The 17,455-nt window shown below is 45.8% G+C and overlaps 1 protein-coding gene across 1 annotated transcript; it reads right to left on the bottom strand.

Annotated features, from left to right (window-relative positions):
• Window positions 1-562: 562 nt before the first annotated feature.
• Window positions 563-10,395, bottom strand: LOC148117205 (melanoma-associated antigen 10-like). Its single transcript, XM_087902824.1, has 4 exons — window positions 10,202-10,395; window positions 9,873-9,989; window positions 9,134-9,206; window positions 563-8,792 (listed from the first exon to the last, which is right to left on the bottom strand). The coding sequence occupies exon 4, from the start codon at window positions 8,723-8,725 to the stop codon at window positions 7,721-7,723; it is 1,005 nt and encodes a 334-aa protein (XP_087758950.1). The 5' UTR covers window positions 8,726-8,792; window positions 9,134-9,206; window positions 9,873-9,989; window positions 10,202-10,395; the 3' UTR covers window positions 563-7,720.
• Window positions 10,396-17,455: the final 7,060 nt, after the last annotated feature.

Raw genomic sequence — 17,455 nt, 5'->3', positions numbered from 1 at the left:
AGATCTTTAGCAGTTTAGATGAAACTCAGTTTTGCACAGTAGCTAGTGCATTCACGTTATGAAGCAAGTTACAGATGGATGTTCTTTTGTGCCCACTTATCTTCTTTGGGGAAGGGGTATAGCCAGGAGTCAACCTGTCTCTCTGTTATGAAAAGCCTTTTAAAATTGGACATTTAAATGCCATATTCTCCGAAGCTCTGAACATTTGAGTGCTGTCAATTGGGTATATATGAGTTATGGCTACAATATAGGCTCTGCCTGGAGAGTTGGATCCAAGCTGAGAGGTTATGGAGGAATGTTTTACACAAAATCCTCCAGCTTGACTATAACTGACCTTAACTTGACAGGTGAGAGTCATACTTGTAAAGGACAAAGAAAAAAAATGTTTGCACTAGAAGCTTAACAATAAAACTGACAATAGTGAAGAACAGCTTACAGGAAATTTCTAGGTTAGTTTTTATTAATCTGAAATACATCTTTATAACCTTAAATTTTTAAAATTATATAGAATATATTTTAAAACAGAGTTGAAACACATATGCAGTATGTTGTAACAGGTTTAACCACTTATTTATCATCATTTAAAAGTACATACCAATTTAGAATATTTGAGATTTATTGTTTCCTTAGTCTAGAAGGAAATATAATGAACAGAGCTCAGAGCTCATTAGGACTGCTTAAAATATTTTTTAACAGTAAGCACATGTACAAATACATGCGGTTGAATTTAGGTTGCATACACATATCCACTTATAGTTAAAACTAGCTTACATTTGCAAATAATTTTTAGAGAGAGAGAGAGAAAGAAAGTTGAAAATCAAAGTTGCAGATTCCTAGAAGTTTGGAGTGAACAGATCTGCTGCAGGTGGGTGGGGTCACTGCAAGCTGGGAGAGCTAACAGGCAGCAGTGGTAATATGGTCACCCAAAGCAAAGATGGTGGTGAGGTCATCTGATCTGCCCTCTTTGCCCTTCATCAAGATGACAGCAGTTACACGATCACTCATAGCAAAGACAATGGTGAGGTCATCTGACATGTGTGTAGCAAAGAGGATGCCTGCATATATGTTGCAAGGCATGGAGAAACCATGTGGTTTTTAGAGCAGTCATGAATTTTTAAAAGGGTTCCAAATAACAAGGCAGACATACAAAACATAAAAAACATACATCTAAACAGATTTACATCCATGTGGCCACACACCATTCATACATGAAGCAGACAGGAAACTTCCCCAGAATACATTGCCAGCCTGCAGTTGGGTGGGAAAGAGGAACCTGCCCTCTGGGCTGAATAGTATGGTAGCAGTGGTGGCTTGAACAGGAGAGAGAGAGAGAGAAAGAGAGAGAGAGAGAGAGAGAGAGAGAGAGAGAGAGAGAGAGAGATTCATTTTGAACAGGTGAGTGTAATGGATTAGATAAAATGCTGCAGGATCCTGAGTGGCTACAGCGGGCAGAGGGCCATTTAACTATGCCACATGTTCCCAGAGCAGCCAGTCTCAGGCAGGAATGGTGCATGAGACCATGCTGCAGGTCTCTGAAAGTGGCTGGTTCTGGGCAGGGAGCCATGCGGCAGGTGAGAGACAGAGACATGGATAGGCACACCATGCAGTGTGAGGTTGGATATTTATTTAGTGGGTTATGGAGGGGAAAAGGGAGAAGGGGAGAAGGGAGAGGAGGAGGGAGAGAAAGAGAGAGAGAGACTCACAGAGAGAAACAGAAGGCGGGAAGGGGAAGTGGGGAGAATGAAGAGAGGCAGATGCTGCCTCTTTGGGGGAGAGATGGAAAAGGAAGAGACTCAGGCTGCAAGCAGGAAGGAAGATCTGTCTGCCTAACAAACAGGTGAGGGAGTGGGTGGGGCTTGTCTCTTAAAGGGACAGGAAAGATCATTACATTCCCATCTCTTTTTATAATAAAAAGGCAGGAGATTAGGCACCACAAGGAATTGGGCAGCGGATTCTCAAGATTGTTTCCTGCTTATTTGTGGGTGTTGTCTTTGGGGGGAACCTGAGAAGGCTGGGTGCTGGTCACATCCTGGCATAACTGGTCTTTTTGCTCCTGTCCAGTGTTTGTGGTATGGAAATGTCTGGTGTCTCTTACACTCGTTAAAGATATTGGCAGAACAGTGGATAAAGTTAAGGGAAAAAATATTAGGACCAGGGAATTGAGAGGGGTGTATCTGACCTGTTTAAGGTGGATCCTTCATTTCGGCTCCCTGGAATTTAACAAGAATTCTTTGGGCTTGTGAAAACAGAAGTTTTAGACATATGCATTGTGTAAACAGCAGCATATTTATGCCAGAATGACTGTGACAGATATGTTTGTACAATGAAAAGTATCTTTAAGACTATGGAAGGCAGTGTAAGAGAGAAATTTGATAGCGTGCACTTGTCCTCACACTTTTATAACTTGCAGGTCTTGTATTTGTAATTTGCTGAAATTTGTTTGGTGAGGTTGTCCTTTTAAACTGACAAAACCTCTCAGCTGTCAAACTGCATCAGAAATCTTTGAGAAGGATAAAATTTTACTTGAGTTACTGATTCAAAAACGACAGAGAACTTACTTGGTTGGCACCTAGAGCTACTGCTCAGGGTCCTCTATGGTCGTTGAAGGTTGTATTTGCCTTTTGCTGTTTAGCGCTAGGCCTGCCAGTCTCCAGAAGAGACTTACCCTTACTGAGGGGTAACGAAATCTGTAGGAAGACAAGCCTACCTTGACCCAAGCAGCCAGGCTGTCGATTCCAGCGATTCTGTCCACTGTCTGGTGATCTTTAGTTTAGATGAAAGGCAGTTTTGTCTAGTGGTCAGTGCTTGGCAGCTGAAGCAAAGTATGGATGGACACTGTTTTGTGCCCATTTGTTTTCTGTCTCCTTTGGAGGAAATAGAGTGCTGCTGTTGGGAGCCAACTTGTCTCTTTTGGTTATGAATTTTTTTAATAATTAAATATTTAAATGCCATATTCCCCAGATCTCTGAACAGTTGAGAGCTGTTTATCAGGTATAGATAGCTACAGTATAGAATCTGCCTGGAGAGCTGGATCCAAGACTGACTGTACTGGCTAACTTAACAGGTAATATTTATACTCATAAAAAGACAGAAAGAAGAAAAAACTGCTTGCAATAAAAGGTTAACATCAGAACTGACAATAATAGAGAACAGCTTCATATATTTTAAATGCAGGTTGGATTAAATATAAAGTATTTTTATAGGAGACTTAAAAGTACATACCAGTTTAAAACATGAGACTTATTATTTTTTGTAGTCTGAAATGAGATGTAAGGGACAGACAATTATAACATTTAACAGTAAACATAGGTTCATTTAAGTTACATGTATCAACACGCACACACATACAGTAAACAGGCATTGGTTGAAGTGGATGCTCTTGGTGGGCCCTACCAATGGCATGCCACTATGCAAAACACACATGCAACAGAGTCAACAAGAGGAATTTAGAGACAAAAACATAAGTAAATCAGGGGAACAGGCAGGGTATACCTCAGTAAAGATGGCAGGACTTGGTCACTTGATCTGCCTCTCAGTTAAGATAGTGGTAAAGTCACCTGACCTCAGTTAAGATGGTGGTAAGGTCACCTGACCTCAGTCAAAATGACAGTACTCACATGTTGTATGTTGAATTAAGTGTCGAGGTCCTATGCCCCAACATAAAAACTACTTTTCCCTAACTGGACCAGTGCAGAGGCACAGGGGAAAAAAATGAGACACAGTTCACGCAGCAATATCAGAAGGGAGTCTCAGACTTGATCCATTCCTGAAGATCACCCGTGTTTATTATTCAAACACCTTTTATTCCTTTTGGTAAAACAAGGTGGAAACTCATTAATATTCTATTTCCAGGGACGTGGGAGTGCCATCACACCTGCAACTCAGTCACCAGCTTGGAATCCACACCTCTCCCCAGATGATCTACGTAATAACAAAAGAGAAGGAGCAGTACGTCCTGAGGCTTTTGTTAGATAGCCACAGCTTGTCTGGCAGGATAGTGACTGCCTTGGAAACCAAGCATGGCCAGAGAACTTGGCTGTAAATATCTTTTTTTTAAAAATTATGTATACAATATTCTGTCTGTGTGTATGCCTGCAGGCCAGAAGAGGGCAGCAGACCTCATTACAGGTGGTTGTGAGCCACCATGTGGTTGCTGGGAAGTGAACTCGGGACCTTTAGAAGAACAGGTAATGCTCTTAACCACTGAGCCACCTCTCCAGCCTGTATTTACAGCCTACAGTTGGGCCTACAGTTAAGATATCGGTAAAGTCATCCAACTTTGGTTAGGATGGTGGTAAGGTCACCTGATATCAGTAAAAATGGCATCAGTCACATGTTGTATGGAAAAGCTACTCAGTTAAAATGACGGCCAAGTCACTAACCTCAGTCAAAATGGCAGTGGTCACATGTTGTATGAAAAAGCCACAGTTTTTGAGCTGCAGGGATTTTAAGTTTAATAATAAGAGAGACCTAGAGGTGTGATCCACCCTGTTGCTCAGCCGCCATGCCACAAGCCGTGGCAGGAAGTAAAAGGCATGAATTGAAAACAGCCACCTTGTGGATCTGACCAATCTTATTGGCAATAGTAGCAATGGCAGGGACAGTTTGAAGAAACTTCTTCCATTTGCCTGTGCTCTGACAGTAGTTAGAAAGCTCCCGTAAAAGTGGAGCTGGTGGGACACTGGCAGAGTGAGGGTAGGAGTTGAACAAGTAGAGCATTAAGGCCTGGGGTTTTGGGGCCTCTAAAAGGCGTCCATCCCAGAGGAATGGACATGGATGGCTTGCTACCCATAGCTGAAAGTGTGTAAACCCACGAAATGAAAACGGCAACACAACAAGGCCTACAGGGAGATGTCTCTTCCTCTATAGGCAGGGTGTAAATTGGTGTGAACCTGTGGGAGAGTGTCTCCTGCCTCCGGGCGGAGTGCTATTGCCTGACTAGATCTGGTCTGGGTGACTCTCGGAAGCCAGAGAGGCCAGAGGCCCCTCCAAATAGCCTTTGTCAAACCAAAAACAAAAACAAACAACACGGTGCGTGGGGGGGAGAAAAGATAAAGAAAAAAAAAGAGAAAGAAGAATGTGAGGGACTCTGGGCCTCCAGTTGCAGGAGAACCGACCCTGAGTCAAGGGATTAGCTGAGTCATAATGAATTTAACCACGCATGTGTACATGTGAATCACACTGGGCCCTTTAACATTCAGGCACTTCTGCCTGATGACGTGCATAACTCTAGAACCTAGAAGTGCAGCCTTATTTGTGGCTGAATAATTACAGTGAGTGAATCAAAACATTCCAGGCAGAGGAAGGATCCTGCCTCAGACACGCTTAGCCACAGTGGAAGGCAGCAGGTGTAGGAGCCAGACATGATAAGCTAAATAGAAACAGACCACCTAAAGGAAGTTCTTTACTTCCAACCATTATTACCTGCCAGTGTAGGACTCAGCTGTTGATAAGTTTAATGGAGGCCTGAGTCTTGGTAGTTTACTCTGAAACAATATCTGGTTGCAGGAAGAACCACAAACTGAGATTACCCCAGTACCACCCAAGAACAGACCATCCAAAGAAAATGCCTAATGTTCCAACCTATGTAGATTAGGATCACCCGCCAGCACACAATCACCGCTAGACAAATGTCAGGCAATCAGGAATCTGGAACCTCAGAAACCCCTCACCCCCACCTTTACTACTATAAAAACCCAACTCTAACTGAGCTCGGGGCTCTCCATTATTCCAATACATTGGACATAATGAGAGAACAAGTTTGCAAACTTGCATAAAATAAAGGCTTTTTGCTTTTACATATGGGACTCTGGCTCCTTGCTGGTTTTGGGGAGACTTCGTGGATCAGGGCATAACACAGGAAGCTCCTGCAGCAGGCAAGAGAGAGGGTCAGATAATCAAAAAGAACACAAAAAAAGAGCAGAGGCCCTACTTTCACTGGCAGAATGTAAACAGGTATGTGGTTTGACCTATGAGGTGTGGGAGTGACACAGTTTCCATGAGCGAGGTAGAAAAGAAAAAGTTCTGGTGACTAAACTCCAGCATCCCAGAGGTTCAGCATGTGACTCAAACTGGCCTTAGGGCATCACCTACAAGGTCCAGGAGCTGTGGGAATGGATGAGCAGAAGCTGCACCCTTACGTCATCAGGTGGGATCAGGGACCTGAAGGGCTTTAAGGACAATAGGCATGTAGTTGACCACTACTGGGTCTTTTCACACTTGTAACCACAGCCAAGATGAATCTGCACTCACGGAAGCATGGCCAGAAGAGGGAGAGGGACCCATTGTTATTACTGATGTTGTATGAAATTTCATTGCTAGCTATTGGTCTGGGCGGTTGTGCGTCCAGGATCTCCATGTGCCTCAAGCTGTCTGCCTGCTGGCGGGCAGAAGGAACATGGAGAGAGCCTGGCTGATTCATACACCAACGTAAGATACAGCTTGAGAGAGAACTCAGTGGGTGCCATGGTGGGTGGGGGGACTGTGGCAGGTAATAGAATATGCCACGCAGAGAGAGAGAACTTGAGTGTGGAGTTTATTTGAGAAAAGGGTATTGTGGACGGTAGGGGGAGAAAAGGGAGAGATACAGACACAGAGAGAGGATAGAAAGGAGGGGGAGAGACAGAGACCTGCCTCTTCAGAAGAATGGTGGGAAGGAAAAGAGACTGGAAGTGGTCAGAGCATGTCTCTTAAAGGGACAGGGTACCTTCTGCTATGTAGGCAGGCACAGGATGTGATGTGCTGTGCCAGGGTGTGCCTGAATACGAACACCTACCTCTTTCCCATTCCTCCATCCAAAAAAGTAGAGTTCCTGTTTCTATGCCATTTCCTGTCTTCTCTCTGTACAGGCTTCTAGACCTCTATGGTTAATTAGCAGCTAGCTCCACCCTCCAAATCCAACCAAGCTTTATTTGTCGGATCACAAACAAAACATCACATAACAGGAGGTGCTAGGAAACAAGGATAGAAAAGACAGAGAAGATAAAAGCTGGGGTCAGAAGCTATAGCACAAGCTATATCTTATGCCAAATACATTTATTGAGAAGTACAGCATTGCTGGACATGGTGGTGCATGCCTTTAATCCCAGCACTTGGGAGGCAAAGCTAGGTGGATCTCTTATTTTAAGCCTAGCCTGATCTACAGAGCAAATTTCAGAACAGCCAGGGCTACACAGAGTAACCATGTCTCGAAACCCCCCAAAAGTACAGTATATTATATACTATTTACAGGGGAGAAATGGGGCAAAGTCAGCAATCACCTTACTTTAACTCTCATTTTCACTAGCTAACCAGAACAGGAAGCTAAAACTAGTAAGGCAATCAAAAATATTATTATTCTTTCTTTCATGACAATCCCAAGTTCTTTCCCATTGAGTGAGTAATCCCAATTAGAATGCTACAGTATCTTGAGACATGTTACAAGCTAGATATGAGTCATCCTCAAGTGTTTACAGAATGACAAAATTCTCCTAATCAGCGTTATCAATACATGCTTTACTAATTCCATTTGTAAAATGAAAACATCTCCAGCTAACGAACCTTGCAGTAAAAGTAGCAACATTTTGAAATACCAAGATTGCCCAAATCACGCAGTCAGAACAAGAAGAAAAGGTTCCCAACTCCTCCGACCAGCACTTCAATGAGGGTGCAGTTCTTAGATCTGACTCTGCCCCCACCTGATGTTGGTTGGAAACTGCCAGTGCACTAGAATGTGTGCTGGTCAGGGCAGGAGGGCCACTGTTTGGGGGATCGTGACCTCAGATCTCTCAATCTCATCTCTCTGCATAGGGAAAACATAGGATATGGGATCCTGCTTAACAACCCTGGCAAAAAACTTCAAGACTTCCACCTTGGTGGTTTCGGCATGTGCTCTCGGGCCCCACAGGAACTCATGGCTGGGAGGATCGCTATCTGTCACCTGCCTGTACTCCAGATACCCTTCCTGCACAAAATGCTCAGTGATGAGTCTCCTGGGCTCCCCGCACAGGAAGTGATCCCTCCCGGCATAGAGCCCCATCCTATTCAATATATGCCACAACACCTCCTCACTGACACAATCGTCCTCTATGAAGATGATGCACAGTATGACTATTACCAGGCCTGTCTTGGGTATGCCTGGGGAACCATGCTGCATCCCATCATAGGTGATCCCAAGAGCATGGACAAGAGAGTAGGAGCAGACAAGGGGGTCCCCAAGGGAGTTACTTTCTATTATCTCAAGGCCAAACATCAGTCGCATGCAGTCAGCGGCCTTCTTCAAGATTAAGGAATAGTGTGCCTCATGATCTCCGATGACCATGTGCAGAATTTCTGCCCTAGTTGTTATCTCCTTCCTCCTGTACTTGACGAGCAGGAAGAGAACCAAATCCACGATCTTGCTATTGAGCGCATTCTGCAGTGGAGGCTCGGGGTTAGCCACATGGCTAGCTTGATTGCCAGAGGCCTGAGCAGATGGTGCCATTGCAATTGAGCCCATGGCGGTGGGAGAAGAGGAGGCTCTCTGAGCACTGTGAGGAGAACTCAGCATTCCTCCAAGGGACGCACACCCCGAGGTGGTGGCAGTGGCCTCCTCCTCCCCCTCCTCTGCTATGGGGACCGTGGCAGTGGCCTCCTCCTCCCCCGCCTCTGCTATGGGGACCTGGACTCCCACCAGACCCCTTGCCTCCCTTTGGAATTGAGCGCTGTCAGGGAAGTGGAGGCCATGGCTGGTCTTGGTAGGATCCATGCTGAGTTTCCTTGGGAACACAGGCAGGACAGGCAGGTGTGGGTCACAGAGATGAACACTCACAGGCCTGGGGGAGGAAGGGAGAGGTTGAGAGGACTCTGACAGTTATTCCCTGGGCAACTCTCAAAAAGCACCTGTCACAGGATTTTGCCTGGGGAGTGCACTTAGGGCCAAAGGACTCTGGTACTTCTTGTGCCTCTGAGAGGCTGGAAGAAGAGGAGCCCCAAATCCCTGGGTGTGTGCTTCTCAAAACAAGTTTCTGTGGCTCTGAGAGGAAACAGAAGGCAGTGAGGGCACCTTACACCTCCTGACACCTGTTCGGTGAGTGGGGCTTGGGAGAGCTAAAAGAGCTAGGTCGATTCAGTGTGGCTCATTTGGGCTAGAACAGGCCACAAGCCCGTTTCTCACCTTGATCAATGGCTAGTTCCAGAAGCGTCCCCGTGATCCCTGGATCCCAACTCTTGAAGACAAGAGACTATGCCTGTAAGAAAGAAGAATGGGAGACTGAAAGGAATCCAGGCAAGGTGCCTCCGTTTTCCCACAGCCTTCAGGAAGGCAGGTAGGTAGGCAGTACTCTCTGCTTTTAGCTGATGGGACTCTCTTAACTCTCACAAGGAATCCTCACAGACCCGAGCCTCCCTCTGATGCCCCAGGCCAAGGTGCTCTTAGCAGGCCCTTCAGCTCCCTTAGACTATTGGCTGGAACCAGGGCAGAGGGCTCAGCCCTGCAGCCCCTCCCAGGACTGTCTGTGAGTCAGGGATTCAGGGAAGTCCTTGGAGGGACCACTTTCTCCTTCACTCGCCTCCTGAGATCCTTTACTGGAACTTCCCAGGGCCGACTTAACCAAGAACTCAGTTCAGACAAGATCTCCGACTCTGGTGAAGTTCCACACCTGGCGGCCCTATAACCATCCTCTCAGGAGAAAAGAGCCGGTGGCACAGACGTTAACCCCTGCGGGGGAATGGCTGTGATGCCCACGTGTGCTCATCTCTACTGCGACAGGAGTCCCCTACGTCCACGGAAAAGCATCTTTACCCTCTTTCTGGAGACCCCTGCTTCCCAGAAGAACTCCCACCTCTACAAGGACTCTGACGTGCCGAAGAACACAAAGCCCTTGGTGTCCCTGAGCATGGACTCTGGGTCGTACCCAGACAGTGAGGTCCTTTGGCTCTCTGCTTCAGATTTAGTCCTCAGAGAAGGTCCACACTCTGCAGAATCCCGCTGCTCTCCAGACGTGGCCGCCACTGCTGATCTGATATCAACCCTAGGAACAAGGTCATCATTCCCAGTAGAGTTCTCAACCCAAGTCATGCAGTCCAAGGAAGCTAGGCACAGAAGCCCCCACTTGCACCCTCCCACCCTCCCACCCACCCCCCCCCCCCGGCATGAGAAGAGGGGCGCACATGCTTTAAGCAGTCTTCTTGATTGGGATATGAGGCCCTCTTTGCATGTTCATTTCCAACCGTGACAGCTTACCTGGAGTCCTGATGGAAAGTGGACTCTGGCGAGCAGGCCTGCTCCCCTCTGGGCTGTGGTGGTCCCCGACACTGAAAAGGCTCACCGCCCTGAGAGAGGACACAGAAGTGAATTTGTCTCGACTCTGGATATGCCAGGGCCTGAACTGCTCAATATGGGCAAAGGGGCAGACCCTGCCTTCTCTCACACATTCTGAAGCTTTCCTTCCTCTTTGTTCCTCACAATACCCTTCCTGACTCTCAGATCCATCTTTCAGGTCCAAGTCACCTGTGAGCCCCCACCTCATCCCCTCAACCCCAAGTCAGAGGTGACACCTGTGTTCCACAGTCGACCCCCATAGCTAGTCTGTGTTGACAGTAAGGGCTTATTTTTATATCTTGTATCAGAGGTCTGACTGTTTCCTCCTTGGTGGCCCTGGATCCTTGCCACTACATCTCTGAGGCCTTACCCCAGGACAAATCCCCTCCTCCTTCACATAGCGCAGTAAAAGGAAAGGCACAGCACATATAAGGAGGAAGGAGGGGGAAACATGTTAATTCCTCCAGGTACACCACAGTGGAAATACCATCTGGGTACCTTCTAGTCAGAGTGACGCTTCTTAAGTCCAGTAGGGTCCCACAGACATGCTGAATGCAAAGCCACTGTCAGGTGTAACAGGGCCCCTTAAAAGTCACTCCTCTGAGAGGAGCGGGGGTGGTGGCACAAGCCTTTCATCACGACCCTAGCAAGGCTGAGGCAGGCAGTTCTACTGACTTCGAGGCCACCCTAGTGGACACAGCAACAACACGACATGGCCGCCACCCTTCCAGTCAGGTCACAAAATGGCTCCAGGCTCCCTATTCCTGGGAGCAGGAAGAGCCCTCTGACTGACTCCCAGGCACCACAGCTTAGGACTTGAACCCCCAAGGTGCCCAATGTGGCACGACATACCTGAAGGTCGCCCTCCTGGGAACCTCACAAAATGGCTCCGAGGCCCCCAGCCCTGGATGTAGGAGGACCAGCCTGAAGGTCTCCCTCCCGGAAACCTCACAAAATGGCTCTTAGGTCGCCAGTCCCAGATGCAAGGGCGCACTTTGACCCTCACCCTTCTAGGTCCTTTGGAAAATGGCTCCAAACCCCCATTGTCTGATGCCGGAAGCACCTCGTCCATCCCTCATACCCTTCAGGCCCCTCAGAAAGTGCCCCTGAGCCCCCCAATGCCCAGATACCTGGAGTGCGTTGTGGCCGACACCCTTCTGGTCCCCAAGAAAGATGGCCCCGAGCCCCACTAGGTCTCCGGATGTAGGAAGACCAGCCTGGCCGGTTCTGTCTGGATCTTCACAAAATGGCTCCAAGCCCCCTAGCCCCGGATGTAGGAAGACCAGATGGCTGGGTCCTTCCCGAGCCTCACAAAATGGCTCTGAGCCTCCCCAGCCCCGGATGTGGATGCTGCCGAAGCTTGAGGGGGCTTCTTCCTACAGTCACTCTCACCTTGGGTGGAGAACTGTCAAAACAAACAGTCGAGCTTGACTCTAGGCCCGTGTGCTTCAGCTGGGCTTCTGAGACTCCACGTCCATTCAGCTGGGCTCTGGGACCCCACATCCATTCAGCTGGGCTTCTGAGACCCCATGTCCATTCAGCTGGGCTTCTGGGACCCCACGTCCATTCAGCTAGACTTCTGAGACCCCATATCCATTCGGTTGGGCTTCTGAGACTCCATGTCCATTCAGCTGGGCTCTGGGACCCCATGTCCATTCGGCTGGGCTTCTGAGACCCCATGTCCATTCAAATTGGCTTCTCAGACCCCACGTCCATTCAGCTGTGCTTCTGAGACCCCACATCCATTCGACTGGGCTTCTGAGACCCCACGTTCATTCGACTGTGCTTCTGAGACCCCACGTCAATTCGGCTGGGCTTCTGGGACCCCATGTCCATTCAACTGGGCTTCTCAGACCCCACGTCCATTCAGCTGGGCTTCTAAGACCCCACATCCATATTCCCCAAGAAAGCCACGTGTCTCCACATCTCTGGGACCTCAGAAGTGGACACCAAGAGGGAAGGCTGATGGTCCAGGGGAAGAGGAAGGGGCTAATTTCCACAGGACGACCCTTTTGGGGGCAGCACACACCACACTGACTTCACTAGGCTCTGGGGACCCGCTGACCACAGCCAGCCTTCCACGGTCCACTTGGGACCTACTTGCACCCTGAGATTTAAGTGACCCTCATTCCCTTAGTGAATGCCTTCCAGAAGATGGAGCCTAGGCAGAGCAGTCACGGAAATAAATGGTTCCTGTTTGCTCATGTGGGCCCCACTTGTGTCTAGGCTGTCCACGGGCAAGGGCTGCCTCAGTAGGGGCCCTCTTCTCCTCAAAAGGCCCATTTCTTGCCTCCTGAGGTGCTCACCTCCACTCTGAAAGCATGACATGGTCATCTCTCTTCCTGAAAGCTCACAAAGTGATCCCCACCCCACCCCTAACCAGAATGTACAAGGTGAAAGGTAGAAGGGTGACTCCAGTCTGGCTATTGCAATGAGGTGACCCCCAGCCTCCAGTTGCTGCGGGAGCTCCTTCTCCTCCTTCAGCCAATAACGTTTACAATACCAGCCCACTTGGGCCTGGCCTCTTTGGCTTTAAAAAGCAGCGGTAGCCATGTGCTCGCTCTGTTGATTCTAGCTCCACTTCTGGCTACTAGACTCCTTTCCTGGTTGTGCAGAGGGCTGTTTTCTAGGACAGTGATCTGTAAGTTTTTTCCCTTTAAATAAATAACCCTTTTATTAATCATAATTCCAAACTGATGTGGGAATGTTTTGTGACTTATGCCATCATCTGGTGCCCAACATTTGGTTTTAGAACCCCCCACACACACTCGGCTGCCTGCCCTCCCTCAGTCGCGGCCTGGGCGAGGGGCTAGCAGTTCAATATAGAATATCGCACAGTGGCTTTTCTTGGTGCAATTCTTTATATTTTCTTTTTACATGCCTTGGATTGGCTTCAAGTCCCCATATACCCTATCATATGTCTCCCCACATAGATTTAAACTCCACGCCTCCCTGGCTCCATGGGCCTGGATAGTCTGTGGCCGCCTGGATTGTTCTTTTCTAAGCAGTTTTTAAATCCCCCTTTCAGCACAGTTCTTAAGCAGTGCAAGTCAGAGCACAAGCGGTTGCCAAAGGCTGCAACCCCTCAGGGCAATTCTTTGTCACATGGAGGTGTATGCGGCTTCTGGGTTGCTGTTCTCTTACTCTGGATTCTGGGTTTCTGGTTCCGTGTATGAAATTGATTTAATTACATTTACTTTGTTGAGCAACTCATATTTCCCAGTCTTTAACAAATACTAATGCGGACTTTGAAACAAGACCCTGTTTCTGTCTCCTTTGCATTGGTTCTAGTCTCGACTTGGCAACACTGCCACCTTCTGGATAATAGGTAATATGGCAGTTTTCATTTCCATGCAACTTTTACTGGTTTCTTTACTAATACAATGGGTTATACCATGCGAGGTTTATATGACTATGGGGATACCTCAATTTACTGGTTACTAGGTTTCAGTTTTCTTCTCCATATTCTACCATTAAGGAAGAATATGGCACTCCTAGGAACGATACAAGCTGTATGGACTAATAATGAACAGCTAGTTGAAAGGATTAAAATTATTGAAAATCAGAGGTTATTTGAACAAATGGATACTATGATAGGCAAAATTAACTCCATATCCAAGGGTACTAGGAAGTTACCTGAAAGGGTTCATACTGTTGAATTTGACATTCAGAAGTTATCACAAAGTTTTGATAAGGTAACAGTCAGATTGTACCTCCAGGATGGGAATCTGTACCATGATGGCCAGATTGTTGGGGTATCTGTTCTACCCAGTACCCCACAGCCAGCCAGCAACAAAGAAAATCACACACAAGACTCCATAAGATTATAAACTGATTGGTCCATTAGGTCAGGCTTCTTTTAACTCTTATAGCTTATATTAACCCATTATTCTGATCTATGTTAGCCACATGGCTTGGTACCTTTTTCAGTTGTCAGCTTACATGTTGCCTCTTCGGTGGTCTGCGCAAGAGTGACAGAGGGAGCTTCCTAGAATACTCCCAGTCTCTTCTCCACCTCTACTTCCTGTCTGGCTTTACTGCCTATACGGCCTGCCTGGCCAATCAGCGTTTTATTAAAATATGATTGACAGAATACAGATAATTCTCCCACACCAGGAATCTACATGATATCCAAGAAAAGTTCACAGAGGAGATGTTATCCTTGAAGGGAAACATTAAAACTTTAGAATCACAGGTGCAGAATGGGGACCAGGAAATTGATACCTTAGTGAAATCACTGGAAACATATGTAGGTCAGGAGATTCAGGCTTTATGAGAGATAATGATAAAAAGATTTGAAATGATTGAGGAAATTATTGAAACTATGGTGTGGGAGAATTGTCTGTATTCTGTCAATCATGTTTTAAATAAACGCTGATTGGCCAGGCAGGAGGTGTAGGTGGGAAAACCAGACAGGAAGTGGAAATGATGTAAGGAGAGCAGGAGAATTCTGGGGAGGAGGAAGTTGATTCCTCCCACTCCTGCCCAGATCACGGAAGCAGCAGGATGTGATCTGCCCCAGCTAAAAAAGGTACTGAGCCATATGGCTAAAATAGATCAGAGTAATGGGTTAATCAAGATGTGAGAATTAGCCAGTAAGAGGCTAGACCTAATGGGCCAATCAGCTTTATAACTTATAGATATCTCTCAGTGTGATTTTTCCTTGGACTAAATAGCTTGGGGGTCGGGCGGGACAGAAAACCCCAACAAACAAATAGGCCCCCTCATGTTACAAAACTAATGAACAGGTAAGAAGCCCCAAGGACAGGACACAATGTCACCGCTGGCTGTCAGAACTGGTTTACTGAGGGTTTTAGTGTCATACCCTGTAATTTACAATGAAAAAGTGTCAACTTCTAAAGGCTCAAAGGGAGCCAAATAAGGTAGATGGATGCCAATAGGAATGAATGATATAAAAGAAATTAAGCAAGCCATTAATTATGGCTTATACTCTGCATTTGTTAAGGAAATAAGGACTTGGGCTTTTAATGTCAGAGCTATTCCCCATGATTTTTTTCAGTTAGTGTCTGCAGTATTGGATGATGGACCTTCCTTGATGTTTGGAATTTATTTCAGAGAAGAATCCAAACATATGGAACAGCAAGGAAGAGCAAAAGGTGTGGAGGTCTCCCAAAATCAAATTTTTGGCGTAGGAGCATATGCTGATCCATAGGTCCAAGCTCTTTAGGATGAAGAAGCATTGTCTCTATGCCACAAAGCAGCCTTGAATGCTTAGTATAGGATACAAGAATAAGGGAAAAGGTTGAATCATATACCAGGGTTAGGCAGGGACAGAAAGAACCCTTTACTGACTTTTTGCAAAGATTAATTAAGGCTCTGCAAATAGGAGCAACACATCCAGAAGCTAGATAAATAATTCTTGAAACTCTGACTTTTGAAAATGCAAACTTAGAATGTAGAAAGATAATTGGATCTTTAAAGTCTAGATCAGCACCTATGGATGAATGGATTCAGCATACAATGAATGTTGAGACATTTGGCTATAATGATGAATCTTGGGTAGGAAAAGCAATTTCCAAAGCAATTAGGAAACATCAAACTGCCAAATGTATCAATTGTGGTAAATAAGAACATCTGAAAAGGGATTGCAGGCAAGGAATTTCTAGGAATAATATCTCCTCTGGGAATGATAAAAATAGGAGACTTCAGGTATATGTAGGAGGTATAGTAAAGGCTGACATTGGACCAATGAATGCCGGCCAACAACAAAGAGACAAGGCAACCCGCTACCATTGGTAAACCGCTTGAGGGGTCTCTTGCAGGCCCCCAATCCAAAAGTGGCCCAGTCATTCCTAATTACAGTGGAGAACATGCTTCACCAAGAAAATTTAAAAATCCAATGCCTGCTGTAAAAAGCAATACTGGTCTAAATGATGGATTAAATGTGGAGGATGAGTCCAAAAAACCCAGTAGGACAGAGTAAACGCATATTTTGGCATACTTCTATTAACAATCAAAGACCAAAGCTTAGAGTTTGTATAAATGGCATTTTTATTGAAGGCTTATTAGACATGGGTACAGATGTAAGTATCATTACTCCAGAATCTTGACATCTGAATTGGCCTCTTCAAGAGGTAGATGTTCAGTTCCTGGGAATTAGAACCCTATCTTGTGTAAAACAAAGCACGAGATGGGTTGAATACATAGGACCTGAAGGGAAAATAGAAAGACTAAGGCCATATATAGCCAATATTGCAATAAATTTATGGGACTGTGACCTACTACAGCAATGGAATACCAAGATTAACATTCCTGCAGTCCCAGGAACTCATAATTCTGGGAAGGATATAGTGAGGTATTATGGAAAAAGGTCACCAGCCATTCATGCTGTACAAGAATATACAGCAAATAGCAAAGATTTAGAGGTACCAACATCCCTACCTTTAAAATGGTTAACTGAGAAGCCAATATGGATCAAGCAGTGGCCTCTAGCTAAAGATAAATTACAGGTTTTGGAACATATGGTACAAGAACAACTAGATGCTCACCATATTGAAGAATCAACCAGCCCTTGGAATTCTCCCATGTTTGGTGTAAAAAAGAAATCTGGTAAATGGAGAATGGTGACAGATCTAAGAGCTTTCAACAAGGTAATTCAACCTATGGGTTCTCTACAATCTGGAATTCCTTTGCCTTCTCTATTACCAAAAGAATGGCCTCTTATAGTTATTGATTTGAAAGATTGTTTTTTCAATATACCTTTAAAATAAAAGGATAGAGAAAAATTTGCCTTCACAGTGCCTACTTATAATAATTCTCAGCCTACTAGGAGATATCAATGGACTATCCTCCCACAGGGGAGGCTAAATAGTTCCACATTGTGCCAATATTTTGTAAGTCAGCCATTGGAAATAATTCGTAAGCAATTTCCTAAGTCTATAATTTACCATTACATAGATGACATTTTGTTATCTGATTCAAATAAAGATACTTTAGAAAGGATGTTTGAAGAAGTAAAGAAAGTCTTGCCTAAATGGGGATTCTAAATTGCTCCTGAAAAGATTCAAAGAGGAGATTCTGTTAATTACCTAGGTTACAGAAAATTAGAACACAAAAGGCTCAAATTAGGAGAGATCAGTTACAGACTCTTAATGACTTTCAAAGATTGTTAGGAAACATTTCCAGTCTATGACCAGCTGTTGGGATAATACCTGA

The sequence above is a fragment of the Myodes glareolus genome, chromosome X (assembly GCF_982192425.1).
Source record: "Myodes glareolus chromosome X, mMyoGla1.1, whole genome shotgun sequence".
Taxonomy (NCBI): Eukaryota; Metazoa; Chordata; class Mammalia; order Rodentia; family Cricetidae; genus Myodes; species Myodes glareolus.
The sequence above is the reverse complement of the archived record's forward strand: the minus strand, read 5'-3'. Positions and strand labels throughout refer to the sequence as shown.